Genomic DNA, 18,873 nt, shown 5'->3' with positions numbered 1-18,873 from the left:
AGAAAATTAAAAGAGAGAGAGAAAAAGAACGAGGGCTGACACGAGCATGACTAACTTGATAATGGATTACTTACTTTTTCAATGATCCAAATTTTGGATCCTCTACCCTTTATGTATGTAAGATCCCACATTGGTTGGAAAGAGGATGGAAACATTTCTTATAAATGTGTTGAAATATCTCCTTAACATTACACATTTTTAAACCATGAGACTGACGGCGATATTTAACAGGCCGAAGCGGATAATATTTGTTAGCGTGAAGTTGAGTTGCTACAAATTGTATCAGAGCCGACACCGAGCAGTGTGTCAGCATCCCTAGCGAGGATGTTGGGTCTCCAAGGGGTGAATTGTGAGATATCGCATCAGTTAGAGAGGAAAATTGAACGTTCCTTATAAGAGTGTGGAAACCTTTTACGTGAGGCTAATAACGATACATAATAAGGCAAAGCAGACAATACCTACTAGTGGTGCACTTGGACACGGGTAAAAGCGAAAATAATATAATCCAAATAAAAATCTAAGTGGGAGTAAAATTGATCATTGTTGCTTCATCTTGTGTAGGGTACCCTATAATATATTGGGCCTCCATTGTCCTTCACATTTTTGGGTTGGTTGTGCAATTTGAGGTCTTTAATGATCGTGAGTTTGCTATGGGGTGTGGCTGGAAAAAAAGGAAAAGGATACTACCAATTTTGTGTTCCTAAGGCTTCTCATTTTCATTTTTCTTTTGTGGATTCCTTAGGAAAATACATCGATCTTACTTTAACGTGAGAGCAATGGTAAAATTCGATCGAGGGAAAAGAATGTGTGAGATTCTATATCGGTTGCAAAAGAAAACGAAACGTTCCTTACACCCTTATAAAGGTGTGAAAATGTAACGGTACACCTTCTGATGAGAGAGGAGAGAAAAAAAAAAAAAAAAAAAAAAAAAAAAAAAAAAAAANGGCTCCCATAAACCCTAGGAGTGGCCACCTCCTTTAGGGAGAAGGGAGTGCTAGTGGGGTTTGAAGCAGGAGGAAGCCGACGCGCCACCGGAGAACGGACGAGCGACGACGCATCCACCGACGACCATAGCCAAGCCCTGCGAGTTGGACCGTCGGGACTTTTGGGCGAGGAAGACGCAGCGCAGGCGCGGGTCGACCCCCGGCATTCGGCGAGACCTCTCAGCCCGCGTTCGGACACCACCCCAGGGCCTCGTCCCCTTTGTGGCCCAAACCGGAGGCGTTCCAGAAACCCTGCGCCGGCGGTGTTCGTCGCAGCCATCGTTTTCTACTCCACTGGCGGCTTCGCGAACCTCCGGCTCGGCTAAGTGCGGCTTGGCGGCTCGACATCCGAATAGTATACCGATTCCTAGGTTTTCGACCCTTCCGAAGCCATTTCCGCCCTCGTTTCAACCATTTGAGGTCAGTATAACTCCATGTGTGACAAATAGCTTGCGATAGGGACGTACTTGGTAGCTAGACACGAGGGATAGTTGTGAAGGCGCTCTAAGTGTATCATGTTGTCTTATAGGAGGTAGTTAGGCGCTGGAGTTAGCGTTGTGGGCGACTTCGGTCAAGGCCAAGGAGGTAAGTAACCTTACTGTTGGCGTTAGTTATGTATGTATGTTGGTGCGTGCCCTGTGGCCCTTGCATGCACCATATGTTGTTGCTGTATGCTAGGTTAGATGTTTCTTGCCGTGAAATGCTATGCCTGCTTTGTTTATGTATGTGATTCTTGCAGTGAATTGCTATGTATGCCATGTTTATGAATATGATGTTGTGACGCGTTTTGTCGCCCTGTATGTATGATGAGCTTGATTGACATGTTATGATTGTAATGAGAACCCCACATGCCATGAATAAGATGACTAGTATGCTAGGACATGCTTGCTCAATGTGGACCCTGTTATGCTCTGTTATGCTTGCCTAATGTGGTCCCGGTTATGCTACGTAATGCGGCGAGGGGATGGAGCGTCGTATGTGTAATGCCATGGAGGTAAACCTTAAGAACCTCATGCACGCTATGGTTGGGGCACTCCCCCGTTATGCTACGGATGGTATGGATGCGTATATTCGATATTGTGTTCGCCACGATATCATGCAGGCCCTCCTTTGTCCGTGGCGTCCGGTATTGTATGTCATACATACCCGACCAAGCCAGGCCCAGGGAGTTCGCTTGCGAGCTCGCCTGGTGGGCCCACGATCACACACGTGGGCCATGTGTGGGAAATTACCATGCATCCACCCCCGCCCGGACAAGGCAAGGGCCTAAGGCCATGGGAAGGAATGGAAGACAAACATCTCTCTCAGTTCCGTTCTTCTAGCAGTGTGCGACATGTATGGTAACGATGTGCGACATGTATGGGTATTCTGTGTGACATGTATGTGTGTTGTGTGCGTCATGTATGTGTATCGTGTGCGACATGTAGATGTACTGTGTGCGACTGCTTATATCCGAATGTATGAATATATGTTTAACCCCAACAGTGGGGCGACTTACTGGGTATTTTATATAATACTCAAGCCACGTGCTACCAATATTTTTCAGGAAAGGGCAAGGCTCCCATGTACGGGTGACGGTGGATGAGGCGAAGGGCCATGGAAAACTTGAGGAGGGTTTGTTGTGTCGTAGCGCCTGTTGAATTCTCTTGGGTTCTTAGTCTTGCAAATTGTTTTCTTAGTCTCTGTTGATTACTTCTAGGCTAGGTTGTCGCAATTGTTTTTCCTAGGTATGAACTGCTTAAATTGATGAATGCATTTTCGTTATCGAGACTGTTTCCGTGTGAACTCTTGTCCTGTTGATTTGATGAATATAAAGTAACGTCGCTAATTAGGGTGGAGAAAATTAGGGGCGTTACAGAAAACTTCTTCCAAACAGACACGCTTTTAAACTGTGAGGCTGACGATGACACGTAACGGACCAAAACCCGTGCCAATAAAGACGCTAGCCCCTAAGGGGATGAATTGTGAAATCCCGCATCAGTTGGAGAGGAGAACGAAACATTCATTCATTCCTTATAAGAGTGTGGAAACCTCTTCTAAGTAGATGCATTTTAAAATCATGAGGCTGACAACGACACATAGTGGGCCAAATCAGACAATATCTGCGTAACAGTAGGTTTGGGCTGTTACATATGGTATTTGAACCAAACACTGGGCGGTGTGCCAGTGAGGGGTGGATTGTGAGATAAAAAAAAACGTTCCTTATAATAGTGTGAAAACCTCTCCTTACTAGATGCGTTTTAAAGTTTCATAACATTTTGCATATATGAGTATATGCCATGAAGCCACGGGCCCATGTCACATTTAGCATACAATTATAACCAAACCAACGGTAGGGTCACTTACAAATGGTATCATAGCCAAACAGTGTGCCGGCGATGACCCTGGGTTCCCAAAAGGGTGAATTGTGAATTCTCCGCATCAGTTGGAGAGGGGAACGAAACATTCCTTATAATTATTTAGAAACATCTCATTAATAGACATGTTTTTTAAACGGTGAAGCTGACCACGATACGTAAAACAGACCAAAACAGACATATCAATCACATATAACATCCCTAAACATTTATTTGATATTACAACCAACATAAGCACAATATATCTATCGTTTATTAAGCATCATACACATGTTCGGTTCTAGCTCACACATATATCGATCATAAATAACATCCAACGTTAACTCTAAATGTGATATTACATTATTAGTCTAAAACATCTAGAATTGGTAGAATTAGAGCAAAGAGCAAAGGGTTACTCCAAGGTTTACTCCAAGGAACTAAAACCTTTATGGGAGTTTCAGCTGAGCAAGATGGCTAATATCAAAAGGGTGACTGTCACTGGGAAGTTGAGCATTAAAGGACCTGTTAGCCAACGCCATGAATGCAATCTCAGTTGGATGAACTCCATCCCAAAATATGGCTTCACTTCTATTGCCACATATTTTTCCATAAGGATCACATTGCTCTCCACTAAGCTTCACTTGACAGCAAGGGGTAAATGAAACTGGTGGACCTGCAAGTTCGTATTTTTAGTGGTTAATATTTATAGGCCAAACAAAGAAACTAGCGTGGTTACAACTCATACCTCGAGTTTAGATTAGGAATTGAAATTCTAAGCATGGATCGTTATAAATGGTATCAGAATGATATCTCTCCTAATAAAATGTGAGAGTCTCACATTGATTGGGAAAGAGAACGAAACATCTTTTGTAAGAATGTTGAAACCTTTTCCTAGCAGACGCGCTTTAAAGCCTTGAGGGAAAGCTCGAAAGGGAAAACCCAGAGAGGACACTATCTCCTAGTGGTGGATTTGGCTTACCTAAGATGTGGTTTGGGGACAAACCAAGGAAAGAGGACAATATCTGTCCGCAGTGGGCTTGGGCTTTACACAAAATGTGGTTTTGGGACAAACCAAGGCGGAAGCTGGCGAACATGTGACGCCCGAGTAAAGGAGAGGTACATGAATGAACTGAAATCACATCCGGTGACTAAAAAGTACTTACAGGAAATGAAAGTAGCTCTTTATACCAACAAAGTGCACCTTCATGTAAGCGAGGACAAAGCATGTTAGAAGGACCCGTGTTGGTCTATATGGATAGTTTTTATTCTTAAGAAACGAGAAGTAGTTGATGTGACCATGTCGCATGGGAATGACAAGATCATTAAGTGCCGAATCCGAATTCCAACTTCTGAGTATGGGTCCTTACAAGTGAAATGATCATCAACAGAGCTGTTCTTGGAATTTGATTATGAATTTCAATGTTTTTGCTTAATGAAAACCCATAACAAAGAAATGGTAAGGAAACAAGCACAATTACCAATATCAGAAAACGAAAAACGAAATCAATACCTAAAATTTGTTGATTTGGAATACCTTGTGAGGAAATTTGGTATAGGTCAATGAATGTATGCTTGGCATCAGTGAAATTAGCATTGAGCTCTTGAACAAGAGACTTGAGGCCAATATTGAAGAGTTGAACAGCATTGTTGATTTCGTCCACACATAGAGATCCTCGAGTGTCATGGGTAGCCATTGCAAAGGGAGTACACCCCAAAACCCCCACTCCAAAAACAGCAACCTTTCTAGCTCCTTGATTATATAGAATCTACAATATATTCTCTTAACAAAATCAATAAAATTTTGAATGATCTTCAAATGCATGGAAACATATTCAATATGATACATACAAACCTTAATTTTCAACTACAAAAAATGTTATCAAATGGCTAAAAGAATGAAGGAACGAAAAATGTTATCAAATGACAAAAAAAAAAAAAAAAATGTTATCTAACCATCTTCGCTGACACACTGTTTGGTGTCCACCCCTCTTCGGAGTTCAGCATCCTCGCTGGCACACTATCCGGTGTCTGGCTCTGATACCATTTGTAACAACTCAAACACACTGCTAACAAATATTGTCCTTTTTTAGTTTTCCCTTTCGCGCTTACTCTCAAGGTTTTTAAAACGCGTCTGTTAGGAGGATGTGAGATCCACATCGGTTGGAGAGGAGAACGAAACACCCTTTATAAGGGTGTGGAAACCTCTCCCTAGCAAACGCGTTTTAAAGCCTTGAGGGGAAACTCGAAAGAAAAAGCCCAAAGAGGTCAATATCCGCTAGCAGTGGGCCTGGGCCGTTAGAAATTGTATCAGAGGCAGACACTAGGCGATGTGTTAGCAAGGAGGTTGTTCCTCGAAGGTAGACACGAAGCGATGTGCCAGTAAGGATGCTGGCCCCGAAGGGGGGTGGATTGTGAGATCCCACATCAGTTGGGGAGGAAAATGAAACATCCTTTGTAAGGGTGTGGAAACCTCTACCCAACGATCACTTTATAAACCCTTGAAGGAAAGTCTGAAAGGGAGAGTCCAAAGAGGACAATATCTGCTAGCAGTGTGTCTGGACCGTTATAAGAGAGGTTTCCACACCTTTATAAAAATGTTTCGTTCCCCTCTCCAACCTATGTGGGATCTCGCACATATTATGTCACAAGGTTAGTTTTCAACTCCATAAAATATTATCAAATAGCTAAAGTGATGAACAAACATCGTTTTAATTGTGTTATTCTAAACACAATACATTTAGATCAACTTACTAAATGACTTTGAAGGCAAAAAATGTCGATAACAATTAAAACCCACTTCTAAAAATGTTCGAGAAACGCTTTAAAGTTGATAAGATTAATAGAATAATGGAATGAGAGATTGATAATTAGGTCTAACCTTCAATTGTGAAGAGAGTTGTTTGAGCAAGACCGATGCATACTCTTGAGGAGAGAATAGGAGGTTAGTTGTATAAGAAGATGACGAAAAATAATTATTAAGGTAATCATTGGAACCCATCTCAACCACATATAAACATCTTTGGAGATATGTTCTTGTTGCACTTTCATTTCTCCCCAATAACCTATCAATTTTTGAAATTGTATACTCGTGATTCCTCAATTGTTCGTCCAAGCTTATCACCATTCCCTGCAAACATGAAACAAGATAACTCATTGAATTCATATCGGTATGATTCATATCGGTTAGATAATGTTCTTGTTTCAGGTTTCGAGTGTTTTTTTTTATTTAAAACAGAAATATTATTAGAAATTACGTGTGTCTGATGATGTTCTTGTTTCATAGGAGTCGTGTTTATCCAATAATGTTTTTGTTAGGTTATGGAGTCTGTTGCTTATTTATAGCTGAGTCAACTATTATGCATAGTAAAGCTATATTTGGTAAATGACATATAAATAGCTTATAGTAAAAAGGGTAAAGCTATATATGATAAATAGTTATATATAGTAGATGGTTATATCTGATAGAGCTAAATATAGTAAGCTAAACCATATATATATCCTCCCTCGAAAAACTTTGAAAATGTACTTTCTGTATTCTCGGTATTATCTCTTACTGTACATACTTGAAGTCATCAATATAAATCCTTTAGCCAGAGTTCTCTTTGCATTTTCTCTATCATGTTCTTTGTGTTCATCTAGATCGAGTGTGTGCGTTGTTGTGCGATCCTAACAACTGTTATCAGAGCTAGGCGGAAGTCACCACGATCTGTGAAGATGGAAAGTTCAAATATTGGAATTGAGAAGTTCGATGGATCCGATTTCAGTTTCTGGAAGATGCAGATTGAAGATTATCTGTACCAGAAAGATCATCACGAAACCCTGTTGGGAGTGATGCCAGATAGCATGACCACGGAGCAGTGGAAGCTTAAGGATCGAAAAACCTTAGGGATGATCCGGTTGACGCTATCCAAAAATGTGGCGTTTAACATCATCAAGGAGAAGACAACGTCAGATCTGATGAAGGCGCTGTCGAATATGTACTAAAAACTATCGGCTATGAACAAGGTGTATTTGATGCAGAGATTGTTCAATCTACAGATGTCTGAAGGTCGATCTGTTGTGGATCATATAAATGAATTCAATATGATCGTAAGTCAACTGAGTTCGGTGGAAATTAATTTCGAAGATGAAATTAAAGCATTGATTTTGATGTCATCTTTACCCAAGTCGTGGGATACTGTTGTTGCCGCAATCAATCGTTCCCGAGGATCTGATAAACTGAAGTTTGATGAAATTCGAGATGTAGTTCTCAGCGAAAGTACTCGCAAACGAGAAATTAGAAATTCATCTGGTAGTGCTCTCAGTGTTGACCAACGGGGAAGAAGTAAATCGAAGGGCCCAAACAAAAGGCGATCAAAATCAAAGAACCGAGAAAAATCTCCATATAGACCAAACGTAACATGTTGGAATTATGGAGAAAAATGTCACTTTCTGACAAGTTGTACAAAACCAAAGAGGAAGCAGAATCACAAATCTAGAGATGATGATGATTCTATAAATTCAGCAGAAGACATTGGGGATACTCTAATCCTCAGCGTGGACAGTTCGATTGAATCCTGGATTTTGGATTCAGGTGCATCTTTTCATTTGTCTCCAAATAAAGAGTTGTTCTAGAGTTTCAAGTCTGGAAATTTCGAGAAGGTGTATCTTGCCGACAACAAAGATTTGGAGATTAAAGGAAAAGAAGATGTTTGCATAAAAACTCCAGCAGGAAATCAGTGGACATTAAAGGATGTCAGATATATTCCTGGTCTAAAAAAGAACCTGATCTCTATTGGTCAGTTGGACAGCACAGGTTATGCAACAAAGTTAGGGAAGAGTTCGTGGAAGATTATGAAGGGTGCTACAGTGGTAGCACGTGGCTCAAAATCTGGAACCTTATACACAACTGCAGGGTGTATGAACATAGCTGCTGTTGCTGAGAGTGCTTCAAATTCAAGTCTATGGCACAATAGACTTGGACATATGAGCGTGAAAGGAATGAAGACACTGGCTGCAAAAGGAGTTTTGGAAGGTCTGAAATTTGTTGATGTGGGCTGTTGTGAGAACTACGTTATGAGCAAGCATAAACGAGTTAGCTTCACAAGGACCACCAGAGAATTGAAGAAAGTGCGGTTGGAAATGGAACCATATGTGAAGCAAGGTTCGACGAAGCAAGTGGAAGTTGAGCTTAAGTTGCAGGACAACTCACCTAATGATGTTGTAGCATATACTCATGAAACTCTTGAGACTACTGCTGAGGAACCAGATGTGGAGCATGGTTCCAAGACAACGAAGCAAGTGGGAGTTGAGCTTGAGTTGCAGGAAAACTCACTTAGTGATGTTGTAGCAGATACTCATGAAACTCCTGAGACTACTGCTGAGGAACCATATGTGGAGCATAGTTCCAAGACAACGAAGCAAGTGGGAGTTGAGCTTGAGTTGCAGGAAAACTCACCTAGTGATGTTGTAGCAGATACTCATGAAACTCCTGAGACTACTGCTGAGGAACCAGATGTGAAGCATAGTTCCAAGACAACGAAGCAAGTGAGAGTTGAACTTGAGTTGCAGGNTAAAATTTCTGAGACTACTGCTGAAGAACCAGATGTGGAGCATAGTTCCAAGACAACGAAGCAAGTGGGAGTTGAACTTGAGTTGTAGGAAAACTTACTTAGTGATGTTGTAGCAGATACTCATAAAATTCTTGAGACTACTGCTGAGGAACCAGATGTGAAGCAAAGTTCCAGGACCACGAAGCAAGTGGGAGTTGAGCTTGAGTTGCAAGAAAACTCACCTAGTGATGTTGTAGCAGATACTCATGAAACTCCTAAGACTACTGCAGAGGAATCAGCAGTGGAGCAAGTGACACCTGAACTGGTGTTGAGAAGATCATCTAGTACTATCAGAGTACCAGATATGTATGTACCTTCATTACACTATCTGTTGCTGATGAAAGGGAACCACAGCACTTTGAGGAGGCCCTACAGTTGGAGGATACAACCAAGTGGGAGCAAGCCATGGATGATGGGACGTCTAGGCTTCAAAAATGCGTTGTACGTGGCAATAGCTGAAGCTGGAAAGAAGACGATATGGATGATTGACTATTTGGAAGAATTGGGCAAGAAGCAGCACAAAAAGATTCTTTATAGAGATAGTCAGAGTGTCATACAGTTGGTGAGGAACCCGGTCTATCATTTAAACATAAAACATGGAAGGCGATACCATTTCACTTGCAGGTTAGTGGAAGATGGTGATATGTTTTGAGAAATAGAGGGTGCAAAGAATCCAGCAAACATGTTGACAAAATGTGTTGATGTTGGAATATTGAGGTTGTGCAAAACCTCAATTGGTATGGTGTAGTGAAGATATTCATGATCGCTTGAGAATGAAATTCTTAGTTGACTGGATCAGTCTCCAACGGAGAGAATTGTTAGGTTATGGAGTTTGCTGCTTATTTATAAGTGAGTCAACGGTTATACATAGTAAAGTTATATTTGGTAAATGAAACTGTGAAATAGCTAAAAAGTTATATTGGGTAAAGCTATATATGGTAAATAGTTATATATAGTAAAGAGTTATATCTGGTAAAAATATAGTAAGCTAAACCATATATATATATATACTCCAGAGCTTTGAAAATGTACTTTCTGTATTTTCTGTATTCTCTCTTGCTATACATACTTGAAGTCATCCATATAAATCCTTTAGCCAGAGTTCTCATTGCATTTTCTCTATCATGTTTGTGTTTTTTGTGTTTATCTAGATCGGGTGTGTGCGTTATTGTGTCATCCTAACAGTTTTTACTTCATGTTTTTGTTTCTTATTTTTTCAGTTTCCTAAAACCATAAATATTATTAAGAATTACGTCTCCCTAGATAACATTCTTGTTTCATAGGAATCATGTTTCTTTGATAATGTTTAAACTTTGAGAAAAAAAAATCTCAAACATATCTTTAAACTTTCGAAAAAGTTCAATAATAATATTACCTTTGGAGGAAAATCGTTAATATTTTGTTTCAAAATTATCCTTCAACTTTTGAAAGTGTTTCAAAAATAACCTTGAGTTTAAAAAATTACCCTTAATAACTCGTCTCAAAAATACTAATAAATTTTCAAAAGTATCATAAAATAATTCCTGAAGTAAAATTTTATCGATAATTTTGAAATATAGTATTAACGGAAAGGGTATTTTTGAATTTTTTTTTTCTTTTTTTAAGGTTGAAGGGTATTAATGGAACTTTTTAAATTGAGAATTATAATTTAAAATTTAAAATTAAATTAAATACCTTTGCTTGTCCAGTTTCACTGCGAATTCCTGCTGCTCCTGATGCGTAATTTACACCTCGTAGACTCTTGATACCCTTTGCATACATAGTCCTTGCAAATGGTGGAATAGGTTTTGGAAACCCCAAATATCTAGCTGGAAAATTATAATTAAACGTTTAATTAATTTTTATTACTTAACCTAAACCTAAGGTCGTATTAAAAACTTTATTTTCAGTATACTTTTGTGACACTCAAGTAAATGAGGGGTACATAGATGAACCGAGACCACATTAAAACGAGAGAGATCCTAATGATAGCATAGTTAAAAAAAAGTTTTAAAAAAATTGAAAGTCACTACTTATACTAATAACGTGTTGGTCTGTGAGGATAGTCGGGGTACATCGATGAACCGAGATCACATTTGAATGAGAGAGATCCTCAGGATAGGATAATTAAGAAAAAAAAATTTAAAAATTGAAAGTCACTACCTATACTAACAAGGTGTTGGTCTATGGGAGAATATCGAGGCTATCAGGTGCAGAAGGTTAGAAATCACGACACGTCAGAAGGGTATGATATTGTCCACTTTGAGCATAAACTCTCACGGCGTTGCTTTTGGTTTTCCTCCAAAGGTCTCGTACCAATGGAGATAGTATTTTAGCCCATGTCAGATTACTCCTCTCAATCATTCTCAACACATATTCCTAATCCGGATTCTGGGCGTGGATTGTTACAGTTTTCTTCTTGCTCCCACATCTTTTTAAAAAATATTTCTAAGAGGTCACTCAACATAGAATTTCTTGTATATGAACGACCATGCAAATAATGCCATGTATGCCAATTTTTCAACTTATTTTGGAACAAATTTCGAACTTCAAAGGTAAACGTGAAATCATTCAAAGTCTAAAAGTATAATTGAAACTGATTTCAAAATCGAGATATATAATTCGTATAATTCAGCTAAAAACGTTTAAAGGTTATGAAACGAAATGTAAAGTTTTTAATTACAAGATAAGGGAAGAACAACTAACCAATGAAATCGGGAAGGTTTCGACCATTGGTAAATCTTCCCATAGAACGTTTTGGAAAGTCGATGCCATAAGGCTTATAATTTGCCTTTGCGAGAGTTGCAAGATTATTGTTGTTTCCATTATCGGACATCGAGTCACCAAAGATGAAGAAACAAGGAACTCGAGGCTTTCCAAGAACCAAATATTGAGTTTGCAAGTTTAAGAGAACATAAACCACAAACAAAGACTTGAATTGGAAGAACTTCATGTTTAAGTGTGAAGAACAAAATGAATGTATAAATGAAAGGAGAGAAAATATGGGTTTTATAGAACCAAATTTGCAATCTAGAAAACGACTCGGTAGAATTTGTTACGTAGTTGCATAGACCCGTCTTTTTTTTTAATGAACTAATCCGTAGGCCATATGATAAGTATTAGGGCGTACATACCTTTGCTTTGTAATGTAAGATCTCACGTCCGTTGAAGAAAAGAACGAAACATTTCTTATATGTATGTGGAAACCTCTCTCTGGTGTAGACATTGTAAAACCGTGAGACTGACGATAATACATAACGGGCCGAAACAGACAATATATACTAGCGGTGGACTTGAGACCGTTAAATGCCGACCAAATCCTGATCCAAAACTCATAGGACGGCACACGAACTCTATGTTGAAATCTACCTCCCACGTGTCGTCTCAAAGTGGCTTAATTCCTCATTTCAATCAAATTAATGGTTTGATTAACCCTAATTTGATCCCAAAGTAAAAAATCTTAAAACTTTGCTAATTAAATTAATTATGGATCTCTTCACTAATAATGCCTCAAGGTTTCACTTCAAGAGTTATTTTACAACTATCGACAATAATCATTTTTATTTGATACGTTATAATATTTAATATATATATATATGGTAATAAATGTATATTATAGTAATATTTAATATATATAGTAATATTATTATTACTATATATAAGTATATATAGTAATATTTAATCTATATATATATATATATAGTAATGTTTAATATATATATTTATTTATTAACTTATTTGTTTATTTATTTATTTATTTATTATTTTTTTTTNATGCGTGTACATGAATGAACCAAGACTACATTTAAATGAAAGCGATCCTGAGAATTGAAAGAATTAAAAGTTACTATCTATACTAATAAGGTGCACCTTCATTTTGGGTAACTCAATCATAGGATCTCCATAGTTAAACGTGTTTTACTTGAAGCAATTCTATGTTGGATGACCACCTAGAAACTTTCTTGGGATTCATATGATAGAGGACAAAGTATGTTAGATGTAACGACCCTAAATTTCTACTTACCTAGAGTCGCTACCGTCATTATAATGTAATCATTTTGTACGAAAATAAGCGTTTAAAGTTTATCATAAAATATAATTTTTATCTTAAAATACTGTCATGGACTTATGTGTTCGAAAACATAAATAACATAACAAAATAGTAAATGAAATAAATAAGCGTTAAAATTAAAAACACCATGTTCTAATCTAAGTCTAAGAAAATAAGTACAATTACCCTAAGCATGTGTCATGGTCTCAAATTGGGATGACGTTGTCAGTCGTACACGGATGTCTTGTCTTTACCTGAATAATATGAGTAGCACATGGCTTGAGTATTTTAAGAAATACTCAGTGAGCGACCCCCTATCGGGGTTAAATGTATTTTTTTACGTTATCCTAAACGGGTATTTAGATGTGTATTTACTTTTCTACACATGGTCCCCACGTGCGAGCATGGACCCACCAGTCGATTCACACACCTCTAGAGCTCATTTCTGGTCGAGTGAGCATTTTTTGGTAGTTGTTTATGTCGAACACCCATTAGGAGTAGCGGCCGTCGTAGCAGCATTAGGGTTAACATAATGATCGTTTCCTTGCCTTGTAACATACACATTCGTACTATCATAAAAGGAGAAGGGTATCCCCGGATGCATGAATACACAATAATGCATGAGATCCAACATTTTTCCTTTTTCATTATCATGTGTTACCACCGAGCATTTTCCTTCATATAATAATATTTTAATCATAATTTTTCATGCTTATATCGGAGTTGTACATTATGTCAATTGTTATTTGCATGTCAATCATATCATATATCATTCATGTTGCACATATGTCATATCATAAACTTATCATGCCTTCGAACATATCAATTCATATTATGCACATATCATAACCCGAACATGCTTTCAAACATATCATATTTTAACGTATCATATCATAAACATATCAATTTATCACATACAACATAATATTCACATATCATATCATACACATATCATTTCATAACAGTTTGCATATACGAGTATATGACACGAAGCCAAAGGCACGCATCATCATTCAACATACAATTATAACCAAACCGACGGTAGGTCTACTTACAAATGGTATCAGAGCCAAACACCAGGTAGTGTGCCAGCGAGAACGCTGGCCCCCCAAGAGGGTGGATTGTGAATTTCCACATCGGTTGGAGAGGGGAATGAAACATTCCTTATAGTTATTTGGAAACCTATCATGAACAGACGTGTTTTAAAACCGTGAGGTTGACAGTGATACGTAACGGGTCAAAGCAGACATATCAATCATAGATAACATCCTTAAACATTTATTTGATATTACAACCAACATAAGCACCATATATCTATAGTTTATAGAGCATCATACACATGTTCGATTCTAGCTCATACGTATATCGATCATAGATAACATCCTTAGACGTTTATTGATATTACAACTATATTAAGCAACATCTAACTCAAGAGAAAATGGTCACTCCAAGGAACTAAAGCTTTTATGGGAGTTTCAGCTGAGCAAGTTGGCTAATATCAAAAGGGTGAGTGTCATTGGGAAATTGAGCATTAAAGGACCTGTTAGCCAACGCCATGAATGCAATCTCAGTTGGATGAACTCCATCCCAAAATACGGCTTCACTTCTATTGCCACATACTTTTCCATAAGGATCACATTGCTCTCCTGTAAGCTTCACTTGACAGCAAGGGGTAAATGAAACTGGTGGACCTGCAAGTTTGTATTTTTAGTGGCTAATATTTATAGGCAAAACAAAGAAACGTATAAATGAAACTAACGTGGTAACAACTCAAACCTAGAATTCCGATCAAGATTCGAAATTCTAAGCATGTGTTGTTATAAATGGTATAGAACGATATCTCTCCTAATAAGATGTGAGAGTCCCACGTTGGTTGGGGAAGAGAAGGAAACATCCTTTATAAGGGGTATGGAAACCTTTCCGTAGCAGACGCATTTTAAACCTTTGAGGGAAAGCCTAAAAGGGAAAGCTCAAAGAGGACAATATCTGATAGCGGTGGGCATGAGCGGTTACAAATGGTATTAGAGCTAGGTTTCGGACAATGTGTCAGGGTAGGTGTACCAGTAAGGACATTGGGCCTCGAAGGGGGATGGATTGTGAGAGTCCCATGTTGGTTGGGGAGGAGAACGAAACATCCGGTGTGGAAACTTTGCCCTACCAGACGCGTTTTAAAGCCTTGAGAGAAAGCTTGAGGAAGCTCGAAAGGAAAACCCCAAAGAGGATAATATTTACTAGCGGTGGGCTTGAGCTCTTACATAAGATGTGGTTTGGGGACGGCTGGTGGGCATGTGACACCCGATAAAATGAGGAGTACATGAATGAACTGAGACTATATTCGAATAACAGTGATCCTGAGGATAGGATAACTAAGAAATACTTATAGGAAATAAAACTCACTACTTATATCAACAAAATGCACCTTCCTTTATAGTGGCTCAATCATAAGAACTTCACAATCAAGCATTTTCAGTGGCTCAATCATAAAAACTTCACAATCAAGCATACTTTATTTAGAGCAATTTTGTGACCTCATATAAGTGAGGACAAAGCATGCTAAAAGGACTCGTGTTGGTCTGTGGGAATAGTTTTTACTCTTAAGAAATAAGAAGTAGTTAATGTGACCATGTCGTAGGGGGAATGACGGGGACATCAAGTGCCGAATCTTGATTTCGACTTCTAGGTATGGGTCCTTAAAAGTGAAATGATCATCAACCGAAGCATAAAAATGCGGTTTTAAAAACTCTTCGTTCTTGGAATTTGATTATGAATTTCAATGTTTTTGTTTTAATGAAAACCCGTAATAAAGAAATGGTAAGGAAACAAGCACGATTACCAATATCAGAAAACGAAAAACGAAATCTATTATCAACCCGACATTGATATACCATAAATTTGTAAGATATGGTTCCTTGATTTGAATACCTTGTGAGGAAATTTGGTATGTGTCAATGAATGTATACTTGGCATCAGTGAAATTAGCATTGAGGTCTTGAACAAGAGACCTAAGGCCAACGTTGAAGAGTTGAACAGCATCGTTGATTCTATCCACACATGGAGATCCTTGGGTATCATAGGTAGCCGTTGCATAGGGAGTACACCCCAAAATCCCCACTCCAAAAACAGCAACCTTTCTAGCTCCTTGAGTATATAGAGTCTACAATATCTCTTCACAAAATCATTAAAATTTTGAATAATCATGAAATGTATGGAAACATATTCATCTAACCATACAAACCTTAATTTTCAACGACAACAAAAATGTTATCTAACCGTCTTCGCTGACACACTATTCGGTGTCCACCCCTCTTCAGGGTTCGCATCCTCGTTGGCACACCGTCCGGTGTCTGACTCGGATATCATTTGTAACAACTCAAGCTCACTACTAGAAAATATTGTCCTCTTTGGGTTTTCCCTTTTGGATTTCTCTCCTGATTTTAAAGCCCGAAAGGGAAAGCTCAAAGAGGACAATATCTTCTAACGGTGGGCCTGGGGCGTTACAAATAGTATTAGAGTCAGACACTAGACGATGTGCCAGCGAGAAAGCTGTTCCCTGAAGGGGGTAGACACGAGGTAGTGTGTCAGTAAGGACGCTGGGCCCCGAAAGGGGGTGGATTTGGTGGGGATCCCATATCGATTGGAGAAAGAAACGGGTGCCAGCGAAGACGCTAGGGCCCATTTTGAGATCCTACATCAGTTGACGAGGAGAACAAAACACCTTTATAAGGGTGTGGAAACCCAAACACGTTTTAAAGCCTTGAGGGGGAAACCCTGAACAATATATGCTGGTGGGTCTGCGTCGTTAAAGGAGATGTTTCCACACCTTAATAAAAATGTTTAGTTCCCCTATCCAACCGATGTGGGATCTCACACATACTATGTCACAAGCTTAGTTTTCAACTACATAAAATGTTATCAAATGGCTAAAGTAATGAACATACAGTGTTTTTGTGAGATCGCACGCAATTCAGGAGAAGAACGAAATATTTTTTATAAGGGTGTGGAAACTAGCACATACGTTTTAAAACCTTGAAGGGAAGCCCGAAAGGGAAAGTCAAAGAGGACAATATCTAGTAGTTGTGAGCCTATGCTGCTACAATTTTAGCTGTATTATTAAATGATTTTGAAGTCAAAAAAAATGAATTTTTTTTGCGTTAAAAATCGAGAATGTAGATAACATTTAAAACCCAGTTCTAAAATGATCGAGAAACGATTTAAAGACGATAAGATTTATAGAATAATGGAATGAGAGATTGATAATTAGGTCTAACCTTCATTTGTGAAGAGAGTTGTTTGAGCAAGGCCAATGCATACTCTCGAGGAGAAAATCGGAGGCTAGTTGTGTAAGGAAGTGAAGAGAAGTAATTATTAAGGTAATCATTGGAACCTATCTCAACCATATATAAACATCTTTGAAGATATGTTCTTGTTGCACTTTCATTTCTCCCCAATAACCTATCAATTTTTGAAATTGTATACTCGTGATTCCTCGATTGTTCGTCCAAGCTTATCACCCTTCCCTACAAACATGAAACGAGATAACTCATCGAATTTGTATTAGTATGATTCATATCGATTACATAATATTCTTGTTTCGAAATTACGTCTGTCTCATAATGTTCTTATGTTTCTTATTTTTCAGTTTCCTAAAAATATTATTAAAAATTATTTTTGTTTGATAAAGCTCTTGGTTTATAAGAATCATGTTTGTCGGATAATATTTTTATTTTGTGTTTTTGTTTCTTATATTTTAGTAGACGTGTTTTAAAAATATGAGGCTGATTGTGATACTAACGAGTAAAAGTGGACAATATCTACTAGTGGTGGGTTTGGACTATTACAAATTATATGGACAATGTGCCAATGAGGACGCTGGTCTCTAAGGGATAGATTGTGAGATCCCACGTCGGTTGTAGAGGGGAACAAAGCATTACTTGTGAGGGTGTTGAAACCACTTCCTAGAAAACGCGTTTTAAAATTATTCGGTTGCAGGCGTTTAAAAAAAAAAAAAAAATTCAAAAGTAATAATTTTACCCTTAATATCATGTCTCAAAAATATTAATAAATTATGAAAAGTAACGTTATAAAGAAAAATAATTTATGAAGTGTCGTAGATGGTTTCTATTTATATTATATTGACAGTATAATTTTTTTTACTCTTTCTTATAAAGGTTAATGGTGTTAATACTAATTTTAAAATTTCGTCCATATTTTTTAAATATAGTATTAACTGAAATAATATTTTTGAATTTTTTAAAAAATTGGAGGTATAATGGAATTTTTTAAAGTTAAAAAATTACAAGGTATTTTTGAAACAAAATATTAACGTTACCCTTCAAAACTAACGGTAAACGAACTTTTTTGAAAGCTTGCGGGTATTTTTGAAAGTTTAGAGGTATTAAATACCTTTGCTTGTCCAGTTTCCCTACGAATTCCTGCGGCTCCCGATGCGTAATTTACACCTTGTAGACTCTCGGATCCTTGTGTATTCTTAGTCCTTGCAAAGGGTGGAATAGAACTTGCAAACCCCAAATTTTCACCTGCAAAATTATTTTTAGTGGGTTATGTTAGTATGTTTTTGTGAGACCCGAGTAAAAAAAATGTATATGAATGAACTGAGACTGCATCCAAATAAAAGAGTTCGATTAAAAAAGGTTTAAAAGAATTGAAAGTCACTATTTATACCGACAAAATGTACTTTTCTTTTCAGTAGCTCAATCATATAAACTCTACGGTTAAACGTGTTTAATTTAGAGCAATTTTGTAACGGCCCAAGTCCATCGCTAACAGATATTGTTTTCTTTGGACTTGCCCTTTCAGGCTTCCCCTCAAGCCTTTAAAACGCGTCTGCTAGGAAGAGGTTTCCACACCCTTATAAAGAAGGTTTCGTTCTCCTCCCCAACCGATGTGGAACATCACAATCTACCCCCCCC

The 18,873-nt window shown here is 38.0% G+C and overlaps 2 protein-coding genes and 1 long non-coding RNA gene across 3 annotated transcripts in view; 1 reads left to right on the top strand and 2 right to left on the bottom strand.

Annotated features, from left to right (window-relative positions):
- The first annotated feature begins 954 nt into the window (after nucleotides 1–954).
- Nucleotides 955–2,768, top strand: LOC111799065. The gene is made up of 3 exons (XR_002815764.1): nucleotides 955–1,403; nucleotides 1,513–1,568; nucleotides 2,530–2,768. It is a non-coding gene; the product is annotated as an uncharacterized LOC111799065 (long non-coding RNA).
- Nucleotides 2,769–3,768: 1,000 nt separating this feature from the next.
- LOC111798854 (GDSL esterase/lipase At1g29670-like) lies at nucleotides 3,769–11,845 on the bottom strand. The gene is made up of 5 exons (XM_023682205.1): nucleotides 11,599–11,845; nucleotides 10,588–10,721; nucleotides 6,201–6,449; nucleotides 4,857–5,088; nucleotides 3,769–3,995 (listed from the first exon to the last, which is right to left on the bottom strand). The coding sequence occupies exons 1-5, from the start codon at nucleotides 11,843–11,845 to the stop codon at nucleotides 3,769–3,771; spliced, it is 1,089 nt and encodes a 362-aa protein (XP_023537973.1).
- Nucleotides 11,846–14,200: 2,355 nt separating this feature from the next.
- The window catches only part of LOC111799041 (GDSL esterase/lipase At1g29670-like), a 6,742-nt gene continuing 2,069 nt past the window's right edge, over nucleotides 14,201–18,873 (bottom strand). The window contains exons 2-5 of the mRNA XM_023682428.1: nucleotides 18,347–18,480; nucleotides 17,212–17,460; nucleotides 15,866–16,097; nucleotides 14,201–14,634 (exon numbers count right to left, since the gene is read on the bottom strand). Coding sequence (XP_023538196.1) covers nucleotides 14,408–14,634; nucleotides 15,866–16,097; nucleotides 17,212–17,460; nucleotides 18,347–18,480 — 842 coding nt within the window. The 3' untranslated portion in view covers nucleotides 14,201–14,407. The remainder of the gene's footprint in view (nucleotides 14,635–15,865; nucleotides 16,098–17,211; nucleotides 17,461–18,346; nucleotides 18,481–18,873) is intronic.

This window comes from Cucurbita pepo, chromosome LG07 (genome assembly GCF_002806865.2).
Source record: "Cucurbita pepo subsp. pepo cultivar mu-cu-16 chromosome LG07, ASM280686v2, whole genome shotgun sequence".
In the NCBI taxonomy this organism is placed as follows: Eukaryota; Viridiplantae; Streptophyta; class Magnoliopsida; order Cucurbitales; family Cucurbitaceae; genus Cucurbita; species Cucurbita pepo.
Note: the sequence above shows the minus strand (reverse complement) of the source record. Positions and strands in the feature narration are given on the sequence as shown.